At 42.0% G+C, this 17,154-nt stretch overlaps 1 protein-coding gene across 1 annotated transcript in view; it reads right to left on the bottom strand.

The window, feature by feature from the left end:
• Vps13D (vacuolar protein sorting 13D) overlaps positions 1 to 17,154 on the bottom strand; it is a 772,012-nt gene that overhangs the window by 181,878 nt on the left and 572,980 nt on the right. The window contains exons 60-61 of the mRNA XM_071670877.1: positions 5,484 to 5,662; positions 4,960 to 5,094 (exon numbers count right to left, since the gene is read on the bottom strand). Of these exons, the coding sequence (XP_071526978.1) occupies positions 4,960 to 5,094; positions 5,484 to 5,662 (314 nt within the window). The remainder of the gene's footprint in view (positions 1 to 4,959; positions 5,095 to 5,483; positions 5,663 to 17,154) is intronic.

Genomic DNA, 17,154 nt, shown 5'->3' with positions numbered 1-17,154 from the left:
TACCCATTTTTGCTTTCCGAGATAATGTTCTTGACTTCCACACATTCTTCAAGGCTCCCAGAATTTTCACCCCCTTCCCCACCCTATGATTCACTTCCGCTTCCATGGTTCCATCCGCTGTCAAATCCACTCCCAGATATCTAAAACACTTTACTTCTTCCAGTTTTTCGCCATTCAAACTTACCTCCCAACTGTCTTGACCCACAACCCTACTGTACCTAATAACCTTGTTCTTATTCACATTTACTCTCAGCTTTCTTCTTTCACACACTTTACCAAACTTAGTCACCAGCTTCTGCAGTTTCTCATACAAATCAGCCACCAGTGCTATATCATCAGCGAACAACAACTGACTCACTTCCCAAGCTCTCTCATCCACAACAGACTGCATACTTGCCCCTCTTTCCAAAACTATTGCATTTACCTCCCTAACAATCCCATCCATAAATGAATTAAACAACCATGGAGACATCACACACCCCTGCCGCAAACCTACATTAACTGAGAACCAATCACTTTCCTCTCTTCCTACATGTACACACGCCTTACATCCTCGATAAAAGCTTTTCACTGCTTCTAACACCCTGCCTCCAACTCCATATATTCTTAATACCTTCCACAGAGCATCACCATCAACTCTATTATATGCCTTCTCCAGATCCATAAATGCTACATACAAATCCATTGGTTTTTCTAAGTATTTCTCACACACATTTTTCAAAGAAACCACCTGATCCACACATCCTCTACCACTTCTGAAACCACACTGCTCTTCCCCAATCTGATGCTCCGTACATGCCTTCACCCTCTCAATCAATACCCTCCCATGTAATTTACCAGGAATACTCAACAAACTTATACCTCTGTTATACCACTTATATAAACTTATAACACTTTTATCCCCTTTGCCTTTGTATAATGGCACTATGCAAACATTCAACTAATCCTCAGGCACTTCACCAAGAGTCATACATACATTAAATAACCTTACCAACCAGTCAACAATACATACATTGAATAACCTTACCAACCAGTCAACAATACAGTCATCCCCTTTTTTAATAAATTCCACTGCAATACCAACCAAACCCGCTGCCTTGCTGGCTTTCATCTTCTACAAAGCTTTTACTACCTCTTCTCTGTTTACCAAATCATTCTCTCTAACCCTCTCACTTTGCACACCACCTTGACCAAAACACCCTATATCTGCCACTCTATCATCAAACACATTCAACAAACCTTCATAATACTCACTCCATCTCCTTCTCACATCACCACTTCTTGTTATCCCCTTCCCATTAGCCCCCTTCACTGAAGTTCCCATTTGTTACCTTGTCTTACACACTTTATTTTCCTCCTTCCAAAACATCTTTTTATTCTCCCAAAAATTTAACGATATTCTCTCACCCCAACTCTCATTTGCCCTCTTTTTCACCTCTTGTACGTTTCTCTCGACCTCCTGCCTCTTTCTTTTATACATCTCCCACTCATTTGCATTATTTCCCTGCAAAAATCGTCCAAATGCCTCTCTCTTCTCTTTCACTAACAATCTTACTTCTTCATCCCACCACTCACTACCCTTCCTAATCTGCCCACCTCCCACGCTTCTCATGCCACAAGCATCTTTTGTGCAAGCCATCACTGCTTCCCTAAATACATCCCATTCCTCCCCAAGTCCACTTACCTCCTTTGTTCTCACCTTTTTCCATTTTGTACTCATTCTCTCCTGGTACTTCCTCACACAAGTCTCCTTCCCAAGCTCACTTACTCTCACCACTCTCTTTACTCCAACATTCTCTCTTCTTTTCTGAAAACCTCTACAAATCTTCACTTTTGCCTGCACAAGATAATGATCAGACATCCCTCCAGTTGCACCTCTAAGCACATTAACATCTAAAAGTCTCTCTTTCGCACGCCTATCAATTAACACGTAATCCAATAACGCTCTCTGGCCATCTCCCCTACTTACATACGTATACGTATGTATATATCTCTTTTTAAACCAGGTATTCCCAATCGCCAGTCCATTTTCAGCACATAAATCTACAAGCTCCTCATCATTTCCATTTACAACACTGAACACCCCATGTACACCAATTATTCCCTCAACTGCCACATTACTCACCTCTGCATTCAAATCACCCATCACTATAACCCGGTCTCGTGCATCAAAACTACTAAAACACTCACTCAGCTGCTCCCAAAACACTTGCCTCTCATGATCTTTCTTCTCATGCCCAGGTGCATATGCACCAATTACCACCCATCTCTCTCCATCCACTTTCAGTTTTACCCATATCAATCTAGAATTTACTTTCTTACACTCTATCACATACTCCCACAACCCTGTTTCAGGAGTAGTGCAACTCCTTCCCTTGCTCTTGTCCTCTCACTAACCCCTGACTTTACTCTCAAGACATTCCCAAACTACTCTTCCCCCTTTACCCTTGAGCTTCGTTTCACTCAGAGCCAAAATATCCAGGTTCCTTTCCTCAAACATACTACCTATCTCTCCTTTTTTCTCATCTTGGTTACATCCACACACATTCAGACACCCCAATCTGAGCCTTCGAGGAGGATGAGCACTCCCCGCGTGACTACTTCTTCTGTTTCCCCTTTCAGAAATTTAAAATACAAGGAAGGGAGGGTTTCCAGCCCCTTGTTCCCATCCCCTTTAGTCGCCTTCTACGACATGTGAGGAATGCATGGGAAGTATCCTTTTTCCCCTATCCCCAGGGATATATATATACATATATATATATATATATATATATATATATATATATATATATATATATATATATATATATATATATATATACATATATATATATATATATACATATTTTATTATTATTATTTTGCTTTGTCACTGTCTCCCGCGTTTGTGAGGTAGTGCAAGGAAACAGACGAAAGAAATGGCCCAACCCACCCCCATACACATGTATATACATACACGTCCACACGCAAATATACATACCTATACATCTCAATGTACACATATATATATACACACACATACACATACATATATACACATGCACACAATTCACACTGCTTTTATTCATTCCCATCGCCACCTCGCCACACATGGAATAACATCCCCCTCCCCCCTCATGTGTGCGAGGTAGCGCTAGGAAAAGACAACAAAGGCCCCATTCGTTCACACTCAGTCTCTAGCTGTCATGCAGTAATGCCCGAAACCACAGCTCCTTTTCCACATCCAGGCCCCACGCAACTTTCCATGGTTTACCCCAGACGCTTCACATGCCCTGATTCAATCCACTGACAGCACGTCGACCCCGGTATGCCATATCGATCCAATTCACTCTATTCCTTGCCCGCCTTTCACCCTCCTGCATGTTCAGGCCCCAATCATTCAAAATCATTTTCACTCCATCTTTCCACCTCCAATTTGGTCTCCCACTTCTCCTCGTTCCCTCCACCTCCGACACATATATCCTCTTGGTCAATCTTTCCTCACTCATTCTCTCCATGTGACCAAACCATTTCAAAACACCCTCTTCTGCTCTCTCAACCACACTCTTTTTATTTCCACACATCTCTCTTACCCTTACATTACTTACTCGATCAAACCACCTCACACCACATATTGTCCTCAAACATCTCATTTCCAGCACATCCACCCTCCTGCGCACAACTCTATCCATAGCCCACGCCTCACAACCATACAACATTGTTGGAACCACTATTCCTTGAAGCATACCCATTTTTGCTTTCTGAGATAACGTTCTCGATTTCCACACATTTTTCAATGCTCCCAGAACTTTCGCCACCTTCCCCACCCTATGATTCACTTCCACTTCCATGGTTCCATCCACTGTCAAATCCACTTCCAGATATCTAAAACACTTCATTTCCTCCAGTATTTCTCCATTCAAACTTACCTCCCAAGTGACTTGTCCCTCAACCCTACTGTACCTAATAACCTTGCTCTTATTCACATTTACTCTCAGCTTTCTTCTTTCACACACTTTACCAAAGTCAGTCACCCGCTTCTGCAGTTTCTTACAAGAATCAGCCATCAGCGCTGTATCATCAGCGAACAACAACTCACTCACTTCCCAAGCTCTCTCATCCACAACAGACTGCATACTTGCCCCTTTCCAAAACTCTTGCATTCACTTCCCTAGCAATCCCATCCATAAACAAATTAAACAACCATGGAGCCATCATGAACCCCTGCTGCTAACCAACATTCACTGAGAACCAATCACTTTCCTCTCTACCTACACGTACACATGCCTTACATCCTCGATAAATACTTTTCACTGCTTCTAACAACTTGCCTCCCACACCATATATTCTTAATACCTTCCACAGAGCATCTCTATCAACTCTATCATATGCCTTTTCCAAATCCATAAATGCTACATACAAATCCTCTTGCTTTTCTAAGTATTTCTCACATAAATTCTTCTACAGAAACACCTGATCCACACATCCTCTACCTTAGCTTATGCCATTTTATCGACCAAACCATTGGGGTGGATGAACAGCTGGAATGACTGTGAACCAAGTCCCCTAATCAATCAGGATCTGAACCTATGTTTTTGTACCTGGGTGGCATGCGAATGTATCACTGTCAGGAACACTAACCGTTACACCATGGAAGTCCAATAAATGAGACTACATAATTTCATGGCAACTTTTAGTGAAAATACAGACTGTAGCTATGAAGGAATTTTTAAAGGATTACACAAAAACAAAGGAGGCATACTTGTATTAATGTGGTGAAATGTGTGTTGAGTGAAGTGTTAACCCTTTAGTGGGTGAGTATATCAAGGAATACTCATGATATTATAAATGGTGAGAATGGAGGCCCTTGCCCATTAAAGGGTGAAGAAAGTATGCAACATGATACATCCTATTATAAAAGCAGAATATGCATAAGGAATGATATAAACACATTAATGACATACAGACAGACAGACACACCTGTATCTCTTTCAAACTGGACCCATCTTTACTGTGCTGATTTCCTCCACTTGTCTTTTTGATGGTTGCTGTTCCTCCCTCCTCACTAAGGCTTACCCAGTCACCACTCTCTGTACGGGCTACTTGTGATGTGTTCTGTCAATAATATGAAACTTCATCAAACATATAACATACAACTTCACAGATATAGTTACAGCTTTAGCTATGAGGAAGGTCTTAGAATTATTGTATATCATGTTTTATTACAATAGAGGAAAAACAATCAGCAGTGCTTGCTTAACATTTCTGGAACAAAACTTCAATCAAAATATAAATGCTGAGTTTAAAAGTCTGAACTACTTATATAATTCTGTACAGTATTCATTTTCTACAGTGTATGGGTTTTAAGTGAAAAATGCTACACCTGAATTCTGCGATGAGAACTGGAGACATACACCACAGGTGAAACTTTCAGCAAAGTTTCTCATAAAATGAACTGATTCTTGAAACAAATTATATTTAAGGAGTTCACAATTATGGTTTACCTTACTGTGGATGTCTGTTATCTGTAAAACACGTGTTGGACCATCTGTATCTACTTTCACTGCTAGCATTCCTGAACCAGGTCGCAACCGCTGCCTGGAAATGGCTTGCTCCAATGGTACACCATTCTCCATTGTACCATAATGAACAAGTTGTGGTGGACCCAAGACAACATCGTTCCCTTGAAAAAAGAAATAAACATACATTAATTTGGATTTACCAGATTTTAAGTGAAACTATACCGTGTTGAATTTAAAAGTCATGGATATACACTGCTAACTACAAATTACAAAAGGTTTGAGGCAAGACAATCATCAATGTCTCGCATGCTGGTTTCTTATGTAGCTACCAGGTGCATTTAACTTTGATACACTATTGCCCAACATAAATTGTAGCTACCAAATGGCACCAACAGCATGTTCTATTCATATCTAATATACTTTTACCAACTTTACTGGAAGGTGACTCACATGTCATTTTCCTGGTAAACAAACCCTACAAATATCTTCATGTTACCCATAATAATACTCCTCTCAGACACATGGTTCATAGCTATCTTATGCCCATTCTTGGTTTTCCCTTGCAATTCTAACTCATTCTAGATACAGCCATCTTCATAGAACAACATATCACAGAACAACATTTCGTACTTTTGACATTCTAAAAGTGGGTCACAATATCATATAGTGTACCATAACCCCATATAGTAACAACAGATATGCTTACAAATGAACATATATCCAATGACTGAAATATTCTTTCCTTCAAATGTAAAATATTTCAAAATACTTTGTGTCTGTTACTCACACATTTCACAAAGAAATGCACATGGTGCAGCATTTGAAATCTTTTCTACTTTCTTTCTAATTCTTTACATTATTATTAATGTATTGTATTATTATTTCTCAATCAAATCTAAAATCCATAATATCAGGGTCTGTTAAATCGAGTGTTTATGGTATATATATTAATATTATCATCATCATACTTTGTCGCTGTCTTCCACGTTAGCGAGGTAGTGCAAGGAAACAGACGAAAGAATGATCTAACCTACCCACATACACATGTACATACATACACGTCCACACATGCACATATACATACCTATACATTTCAACGTATACATACATATACATACACAGACATATACATATATACACATGTACGTAATTCATACTTGCTGCCCTTATTCATTCCCGTCGCCACCCAGCCACACATGAAATGACAACCCCTTCCCCCCACATGCATGCAAGGTAGTGCTAGGAAAAAACAACAAAGGCCACATTCATTCACAATCAGTCTCTAGCTGTCATGTATAAGGCACCAAAACCACAGCACCCTTTCCACATCTAGGCCCCACAGAACTTTCCATGGTTTACCCCAGATGCTTCACATGCCCTGGTTCAATCCATTGACAGCACGTCGACCCCGGTATACCACATCGTTCCAACTCACTCTATTCCTTGCACACCTTTCATCCTCCTGCATGTTCAGGCCCTGATCGCTCAAATCCTTTTTCAATCCATCCTTCCACCTCCAATTTGGTCTCCCACTTCTCGTTCCCTCCACCTCGTGACACATATATCATCTTGGTCAATCTTTCCTCTCTCATTCTCTCCATGTGACCACACCATTTCAAAAGACCATCTTCAGCTCTCTCAACCACACTCTATTTATTACCACACATCTCTCTTACCCTTTCATTACTTAATTGACCAAACCACCTCACACCACATACTGTCCTCAAACATCTCATTTCCAACACATCCACCCTCCTCCGCACAACTCTATCTATAGCCCATGCATTGCAACCATATAACATTATTGGAACCACAATTCCTTCAAACATACCCATTTTGGCCTTCCGAAACAATGTTCTCGTCTTCCACACATTTTTCAATGCTCCAAGAACTTTCGCCCCTCCCCCACCCTGTGACTCACTTCTGCTTCCATGGTTCCATCTGCTGTCAATCCACTCCCAGATAAGTAAAACAATTCACATCCTCCAGTTTTTCTCCATTCAAACTTACCTCCCAATTGACTTGTCCCTTAACCCTACTGTACCTAATAACCTTGTTCTAATTCACAATTACTCTCAGCTTCCTTCTTTCACACACTTTAACAAACTCAGTCACCAGCTTCTGCAGTTTCTCACATGAATCAGCCACCAGCGCTGTATCATCAGTGAACAACAACTGACTCACTTCTAAAGCCCTCTCATCCACAACAGACTGCATACTTGCCCCTCTCTCCAAAACTCTTGCATTCACATCTCCCTACCAACACCATCCATAAACAATTTAAACAGCCAGAGAGACATTATGCACCCCTGCCGCAAACCTACATTCACTGAGAACCAATCACATTCCTCTCTTCCTACGTGTACACATGCCTTACATCCTTGATAAAAACTTTTCACTGCTTCTAGCAACTTGCCTCCCACACCATATATTCTTAATACCTTCCACAGAGCATCTCTATCAAATCTATCATGTGCTTCCACAGAGCATCTCTATCAAATCTATCATATACCTTCTCCATATCCATAAAAGCTACATACAAATCCATTTGCTTTTCTAAGTATTTCTCATATACATTTTTCAAAGCAAACATCTGATTCACACATTCTCTACCACTTCTGAAACCAAACTGCTCTTCCCCAATCTGATGCTCTGTATATGCTTTCACCCTCTCAATCAATACCCTTCCATACAATTTCCCAGGAATGCTCAACAAACTTATACCTCTGTAATTTGAGCACTCACTTTTATCCCCTTTGCCTTTGTACAATGGCACAATGCATGCATTCTGCCAATCCTCACGCACCGCATCATGAGTCATACATACATTAAATATCCTTACCAACCAGTCAACAACACAGTCACCCCCTTTTTTAATAAATTCCACTGCAATACCATCCAAACCGACTGCCTTGCCGGCTTTTATCTTCTGCAAAGCTTTTACTACCTCTTCTCTGTTTATCAAATCATTGTCCCTAACCCTCTCACTTCACACACCACCTCAACCAAAACACCTAATATCTGCCATTCTATCATCTAACACATTCAACAAACCTTCAAAATACTCACTCCATCTCCTTCTCACATCACCACTACTTGTTATTACCTCCCCATTTGCCCCCTCCACCGATGTTCCCATTTGTTCTCTTCTCGTACGCACTTGATTTACCTCCTTCCAAAACATCTTTTTACTCTCCCTAAAATTTAATGATACTCTCTCACCCCAACTCTCATTTGCCCTCTTTTTCACCTCTTGCACCTTTCTCTTGACCTCCTGCCTCTTTCTTTTATACATCTCCCACTCATTTGCACTATCTCCCTGCAAAACTCGTCCAAATCCCTTTCTCTTTTCTTTTACTAATAATCTTACTTCTTCATCCCACCACTCAATACCCTTTCTAATCTGCCCATCTCCCATGCTTCTCATGCCACAAGCATCTTTTGCACAAACAATCACTGCTTCCCTAAATATATCCAATTCCTCCTTTGCTCTCACCTTTTTCCATTCTGTACTCAGTCCCTTCTGGTATGGTACTTCCTCACACAAGTCTCCTTCCCAAGCTCACATACTTTCACCACTCTCTTCACCCCAACATTCTCTCTTCTCTTCTGAAAACCTCTACAAATCTTCACCTTCGCCTCCACATGATAATGATCAGACATCCCACCAGATGCACCTCTCAGCACATTAACATCCAAAAGTCTCTCTTTCACAGGCCTATCAATTAACATGTAATCCAATAACGCTCTCTGGCCATCTCTCCTACTTACATACATATACTTATTTGTATCTCTCTTTTTAAACCAGGTATTCCCAATCACCAGTCCTTTTTCAAAACACAAATCTACAAGCTCCTCACCATTTCCATTTACAACACTGAACAGTCCATGTAGACCAATTATTCCCTCAACTGCCACATTACTCACCTTTGCATTCAAATCACCCATCACTATAACCCGGTCTCATGCATCAAAAGTACTAACACACTCACTCAGCTGCTCCCAAAACACTTGCCTCTCATGATCTTTCTTCTCATGCCCAGGTGCATAGGCACCAATCATCACCCATTTATTTCCATCCACTTTCAGTTTTACCCATATCAATCTAGATTTTACTTTCTTACACTCTATCACATACTCCCACCACTCCTGTTTTAGGAGTAATGCTGCTCCTTCCCTTGCTCTTGTCCTCTCACCAACCCCTGACTTGACTCCCAAAATTTTCCCAAACCACTCTTCCCCTTTACCCTTGAGCTTCGTTGCACTCAGAGCCAAACCATCCAGGTTCCTTTCCTCAAACACTCTACCTATCTCTCCTTTTTTCTCATCTTGGTTACATTCACACACATTTAGACAATTTCAGAAAATTAAAATACAAGGAGGGGAGGGTTCCTAGCCCCCCACTCACATCCCCTTTAGTTGCCTTCTACGACACGTGAAAAATGCGTGGGAAGTATTCTTTCTCCCATATACCCTGGGATATATGTGAGAAACTGCAGAAGCTGGTGAGTGAGTTTGGTAAAGTGTGTGAAAGAAGAAAGTTAAGAGTAAATGGGAATAAGAGCAAGGTTATTAGGTACAGTAGGGTTGAGGGTCAAGTCAATTGGGAGGTGAGTTTGAATGGAGAAAAACTGGAGGAAGTGAAGTGTTTTAGATATCTGGGAGTGGATCTGGCAGCGGATGGAACCATGGAAGCGAAAGTGGATCATAGGGTGGGGGAGGGGGCGAAAATTCTGGGAGCCTTGAAGAATGTGTGGAAGTCGAGAACATTATCTCGGAAAGCAAAAATGGGTATGTTTGAAGGAATAGTGGTTCCAACAATGTTGTATGGTTGCGAGGCATGGACTATGGATAGAGTTGTGCGCAGGAGGATGGATGTGCTGGAAATGAGATGTTTTAGGACAATGTGTGATGTGAGGTGGTTTGATCAAGTGAGTAACGTAAGGGTAAGAGAGATGTGTGGAAATAAAAAGAGCGTGGTTGAGAGAGCAGAAGAGGGTGTTTTGAAATGGTTTGGTCACATGGAGAGAATGAGTGAGGAAAGATTGACAAGAGGATATATGTGTCGGAGGTGGAGGGAACGAGGAGAAGAGGGAGACCAAATTGGAGGTGGAAAGATGGAGTGAAAAAGATTTTGTGTGATCGGGGCCTGAACATGCAGGAGGGTGAAAGGAGGGCAAGGAATAGAGTGAATTGGAGCGATGTGGTATACCGGGGTTGATGTGCTGTCAGTGGATTGAATCAAGGCATGTGAAGCGTCTGGGGTAAACCATGGAAAGCTGTGTAGGTATGTATATTTGCGTGTGTGGACGTATGTATATACATGTGTATGGGGGTGGGTTGGGCCATTTCTTTCGTCTGTTTCCTTGCGCTACCTCGCAAACGCGGGAGACAGCAACAAAGCAAAAAAAAAAAAAATATATATATATATATATATATATATATATTTTTTTTTTTTTTTTTTTTTTTTTTTTTTATACTTTGTCGCTGCAATACCATCCAAACCTGCTGCCTTGCCGGCTTTCATCTTCCGCAAAGCTTTTACTACCTCTTCATGTTTACCAAATCATTTTCCCTAACCCTCTCACTTTGCACACCACCTCGACCAAAACACCCTATATCTGCCACTCTAGCATCACACACATTCAACAAACCTTCAAAATACTCACTCCATCTCCTTCTCACATCACCACTACTTGTTATTACCTCCCCATTAGCCCCCTTCACTGAAGTTCCCATTTGCTCCCTAGTCTTACGCACTTTATTTACCTCCTTCCAAAACTGTATTGTTGACTGGTTGGTAAGGTTATTTAATGTATGTATGACTCATGGTGAGGTGCCTGAGGATTGGCGGAATGCGTGCATAGTGCCATTGTACAAAGGCAAAGGGGATAAGAGTGAGTGCTCAAATTACAGAGGTATAAGTTTGTTGAGTATTCCTGGTAAATTATATGGGAGGGTATTGATTGAGAGGGTGAAGGCATGTACAGAGCATCAGATTGGGGAAGAGCAGTGTGGTTTCAGAAGTGGTAGCGGATGTGTGGATCAGGTGTTTGCTTTGAAGAATGTATGTGAGAAATACTTAGAAAAGCAAATGGATTTGTATGTAGCATTTACGGATCTGGAGAAGGCATATGATAGAGTTGATAGAGATGCTCTGTGGAAGGTATTAAAAATATATGGTGTGGGAGACAAGTTGTTAGAAGCAGTGAAAAGTTTTTATCGAGGATGTAAGGCATGTGTACGTGTAGGAAGAGAGGAAAGTGATTGGTTCTCAGTGAATGTAGGTTTGCGGCAAGGGTGTGTGATGTCTCCATGGTTGTTTAATTTGTTTATGGATGGGGTTGTTAGGGAGGTGAATGCAAGAGTTTTGGAAAGAGGGGCAAGTATGAAGTCTGTTGGGGATGAGAGAGCTTGGGAAGTGAGTCAATTGTTGTTCGCTGATGATACAGCGCTGGTGGCTGATTCATGTGAGAAACTGCAGAAGCTGGTGACTGAGTTTGGTAAAGTGTGTGGAAGAAGAAAGTTAAGAGTAAATGTGAATAAGAGCAAGGTTATTAGGTACAGTAGGGTTGAGGGTCAAGTCAATTGGGAGATGAGTTTGAATGGAGAAAAACTGGAGGAAGTGAAGTGTTTTAGATATCTGGGAGTGGATCTGGCAGCGGATGGAACCATGGAAGCGGAAGTGGATCATAGGGTGGGGGAGGGGGCGAAAATTCTGGGAGCCTTGAAGAATGTCTGGAAGTCGAGAACATTATCTCGGAAAGCAAAAATGGGTATGTTTGAAGGAATAGTGGTTCCAACAATGTTGTATGGTTGCGAGGCGTGGGCTATGGATAGAGTTGTGCGCAGGAGGATGGATGTGCTGGAAATGAGATGTTTGAGGACAATGTGTGGTGTGAGGTGGTTTGATCGAGTAAGTAACGTAAGGGTAAGAGAGATGTGTGGAAATAAAAAGAGCGTGGTTGAGAGAGCAGAAGAGGATGTTTTGAAATGGTTTGGGCACATGGAGAGAATGAATGAGGAAAGATTGACCAAGAGGATATATGTGTCGGAGGTGGAGGGAACGAGGAGAAGAGGGAGACCAAATTGGAGGTGGAAAGATGGAGTGAAAAAGATTTTGTGTGATCGGGGCCTGAACATGCAGGAGGGTGAAAGGAGGGCAAGGAATAGAGTGAATTGGAGCGATGTGGTATACCGGGGTTGACGTGCTGTCAGTGGATTGAATCAAGGCATGTGAAGCGTCTGGGGTAAACCAAGGAAAGCTGTGTAGGTATGTATATTTGCGTGTGTGGACGTATGTATATACATGTGTATGTGGGTGGGTTGGGCCATTTATTTCGTCTGTTTCCTTGCGCTACCTCGCAAACGCGGGAGACAGCGACAAAGCAAAAAGAAAAAAAAAAACATTTATTATTATTATTATTTTGCTTTGTCGGTGTCTCCTACGTTAGTGAGGTAGCGCAAGGAAACACGAAAGAATGGCCCAACCTGCCCACATACACATGTATATACATACACGTCCACACACACAAAAATATACATACCTATACATCTCAATGTACACATATATATACACACACGGACATATACATATATACACATGTACATAATTCATACTGTCTGCCTTTATTTGTTCCCATCGCCACCTCGCCACACATGGAATAACAACACCCTCCCCCCTCATGTGTGTGAGGTAGCGCTAGGAAAAGACACCAAAGGCCCAATTCGTTCACACTCAGTCTCTAGCTGTCATGGAAGCGGAAGTGAATCATAGGGTGGGGGAGGGGACGAAAATTCTGGGAGCCTTGAAGAATGTCTGGAAGTCGAGAACATTATCTCGGAAAGCAAAAATGGGTATGTTTGAAGGAATAGTGGTTCCAACAATGTTGTATGGTTGCGAGGCGTGGGCTATGGATAGAGTTGTGCGCAGGAGGGTGGATGTGCTGGAAATGAGATGTTTGAGGACAATATGTGGTGTGAGGTGGTTTGATCGAGTAAGTAATGTAAGGGTGAGAGAGATGTGTGGAAATAAAAAGAGTGTGGTTGAGAGAGCAGAAGAGGGTGTTTTGAAATGGTTTGGTCACATGGAGAGAATGAGTGGGGAAAGATTGACCAAGAGGATATATGTGTCAGAGGTGGAGGGAACGAGGAGAAGTGGGAGACCAAATTGGAGGTGGAAAGATGGAGTGGAAAAGATTTTGAGTGATCGGGGCCTGAACATGCAGGAGGGTGAAAGGCGTGCAAGGAATAGCGTGAATTGGAACGATGTGGTATACCGGGGTCGACGTGCTGTCAATGGATTGAACCAGGGCATGTGAAGCGTCTGGGGTAAACCATGCAAAGTGTGTGGGGCTTGAATGTGGAAAGGGAGCTGTGGTTTCGGTGCATTATTACATGACAGCTAGAGACTAAGTGTGAACGAATGGGGCCTTTGGCGTTTTTCCTAGCGCTACCTCGCACACATGAGGGGGGAGGGGGTTGTTATTCCATGTGTGGCGAGGTGGCGATGGGAACAAATAAAGGCAGACAGTATGAATTATGTACATGTGTATATATGTATATGTCTGTGTGTGTATATATATGTATACATTGAGATGTATAGGTATGTACATTGTGCATGGGTGGACATGTATGTATATACATGTGTATGTGGGCGGGTTGGGCCATTCTTTCGTCTGTTTCCTTGCGCTACCTCGCTAACGCGGGAGACAGCGACAAAGCAAAATAATAATAATAATTTTTCTTTTTTTTTTTTTGCTTTGTCGCTGTCTCCCGTGTTTGCGAGGTAGCGCAAGGAAACAGACGAAAGAAATGGCCCAACCCACCCCATACACATGTATATACATACGTCCACACACGCAAATATACATACCTACACAGCTTTCCATGGTTTACCCCAGACGCTTCACATGCCCTGATTCAATCCACTGACAGCACGTCAACCCCGGTATACCACATCGATCCAATTCACTCTATTCCTTGCCCTCCTTTCACCCTCCTGCGTGTTCAGGCCCCGATCACACAAAATCTTTTTCACTCCATCTTTCCACCTCCAATTTGGTCTCCCACTTCTCCTTGTTCCCTCCACCTCCAACACATATATTCTCTTGGTCAATCTTTCCTCACTCATTCTCTCCATGTGCCCAAACCATTTCAAAACAACCCTCTTCTGCTCCCTCAACCACGCTCTTTTTATTTCCACACATCTCTCTTACCCTTATGTTACTTACTCGATCAAACAACCTCACACCACACATTGTCCTCAAACATCTCATTTCCAGCACATCCATCCTCCTGCGCACAACTCTATCCATAGCCCACGCCTCGCAACCATACAACATTGTTGGAACCACTATTCCTTCAAACATACCCATTTTTGCTTTCCGAGATAATGTTCTCGACTTCCACACATTTTTCAAGGCTCCCAGGATTTTCGCCCCCTCCCCCACCCTATGATCCACTTCCACTTCCATGGTTTCATCCGCTGCCAGATCCACTCCCAGATATCTAAAACACTTTACTTCCTCCAGTTTTTCTCCATTCAAACTTACCTCCCAATTGACTTGACCCTCAACCCTACTGTACCTAATAACCTTGCTCTTATTCACATTTACTCTTTACTTCTTCTTTCACACACTTTACCAAACTCAGTCACCAGCTTCTGCAGTTTCTCATATGAATCAGCCACCATATCAGCCACATATATATATATATATATATATATATATATATATATATATATAAACGCGGGAGACAGCGGCAAAAAAAAAAAAAAAAAAAAAAAATATATATATATATATATATATATATATATATATATATATATATATATTTTTTTTTTTTTTTTTTTATACCTCGTCGCTGTCTCCCGCGTTTGCGAGGTAGCGCAAGGAAACAGACGAAAGAAATGGCCCAACCCCCCCCATACACATGTACATACATACGTCCACACACGCAAATATACATACCTACACAGCTTTCCATGGTTTACCCCAGACGCTTCACATGCCTTGATTCAATCCACTGACAGCACGTCAACCCCTGTATACCACATCGCTCCAATTCACTCTATTCCTTGCCCTCCTTTCACCCTCCTGCATGTTCAGGCCCCGATCACACAAAATCCTTTTCACTCCATCTTTCCACCTCCAATTTGGTCTCCCTCTTCTCCTCGTTCCCTCCACCTCCGACACATATATCCTCTTGGTCAATCTTTCCTCACTCATTCTCTCCATGTGCCCAAACCACTTCAAAACACCCTCTTCTGCTCTCTCAACCACGCTCTTTTTATTTCCACACATCTCTCTTACCCTTACGTTACTTACTCGATCAAACCACCTCACACCACACATTGTCCTCAAACATCTCATTTCCAGCACATCCATCCTCCTGCGCACAACTCTATCCATAGCCCACGCCTCGCAACCATACAACATTGTTGGAACCACTATTCCTTCAAACATACCCATTTTTGCTTCCGGGATAATGTTCTCGACTTCCACACATTTTTCAAGGCTCCCAAATTTTTGCCCCCTCCCCCACCCTATGATCCACTTCCGCTTCCATGGTTCCATCCACTGACAGATCCACTCCCAGATATCTAAAACACTTCACTTCCTCCAGTTTTTCTCCATTCAAACTCACCTCCCAATTGACTTGACCCTCAACCCTACTGTACCTAATATTAACCTTGCTCTTATTCACATTTACTCTTAACTTTCTTCTTCCACACACTTTACCAAACTCCGTCACCAGCTTCTGCAGTTTCTCACATGAATCCGCCACCAGCGCTGTATCATCAGCGAACAACAACTGACTCACTTCCCAAGCTCTCTCATCCCCAACAGACTTCATACTTGCCCCTCTTTCCAAGACTCTTGCATTTACCTCCCTAACAACCCCATCCATAAACAAATTAAACAACCATGGAGACATCACACACCCCTGCCGCAAACCTACATTCACTGAGAACCAATCACTTTCCTCTCTTCCTACACGCACACATGCCTTACATCCTCGATAAAAACTTTTCACTGCTTCTAACAACTTGCCTCCCACACCATATATTCTTAATACCTTCCACAGAGCATCTCTATCAACTCTATCATATGCCTTCTCCAGATCCATAAATGCTACATACAAATCCATTTGCTTTTCTAAGTATTTCTCACATACATTCTTCAAAGCAAACACCTGATCCACACATCCTCTACCACTTCTGAAACCACACTGCTCTTCCCCAATCTGATGCTCTGTACATGCCTTCACCCTCTCAATCAATACCCTCCCATATAATTTACCAGGAATACTCAACAAACTTATACCTCTGTAATTTGAGCACTCACTCTTATCCCCTTTGCCTTTGTACAATGGCACTATGCACGCATTCCGCCAATCCTCAGGCACCTCACCATGAGTCATACATACATTAAATAACCTTACCAACCAGTCAACAATACAGTCACCCCCTTTTTTTATAAATTCCACTGCAATACCATCCAAACCTGCTGCCTTGCCGGCTTTCATCTTCCGCAAAGCTTTTACTACCTCTTCTCTGTTTACCAAATCATATATATATATATATTTTTTTTTTTTTTATACTTTGTCGCTGTCTCCCGCGTTTGCGAGGTAGCGCAAGGAAACAGACGAA

The sequence above is a fragment of the Panulirus ornatus genome, chromosome 16 (assembly GCF_036320965.1).
Source record: "Panulirus ornatus isolate Po-2019 chromosome 16, ASM3632096v1, whole genome shotgun sequence".
Classification (NCBI taxonomy): Eukaryota; Metazoa; Arthropoda; class Malacostraca; order Decapoda; family Palinuridae; genus Panulirus; species Panulirus ornatus.
This window is presented reverse-complemented; position numbering and strand designations above follow the sequence as displayed.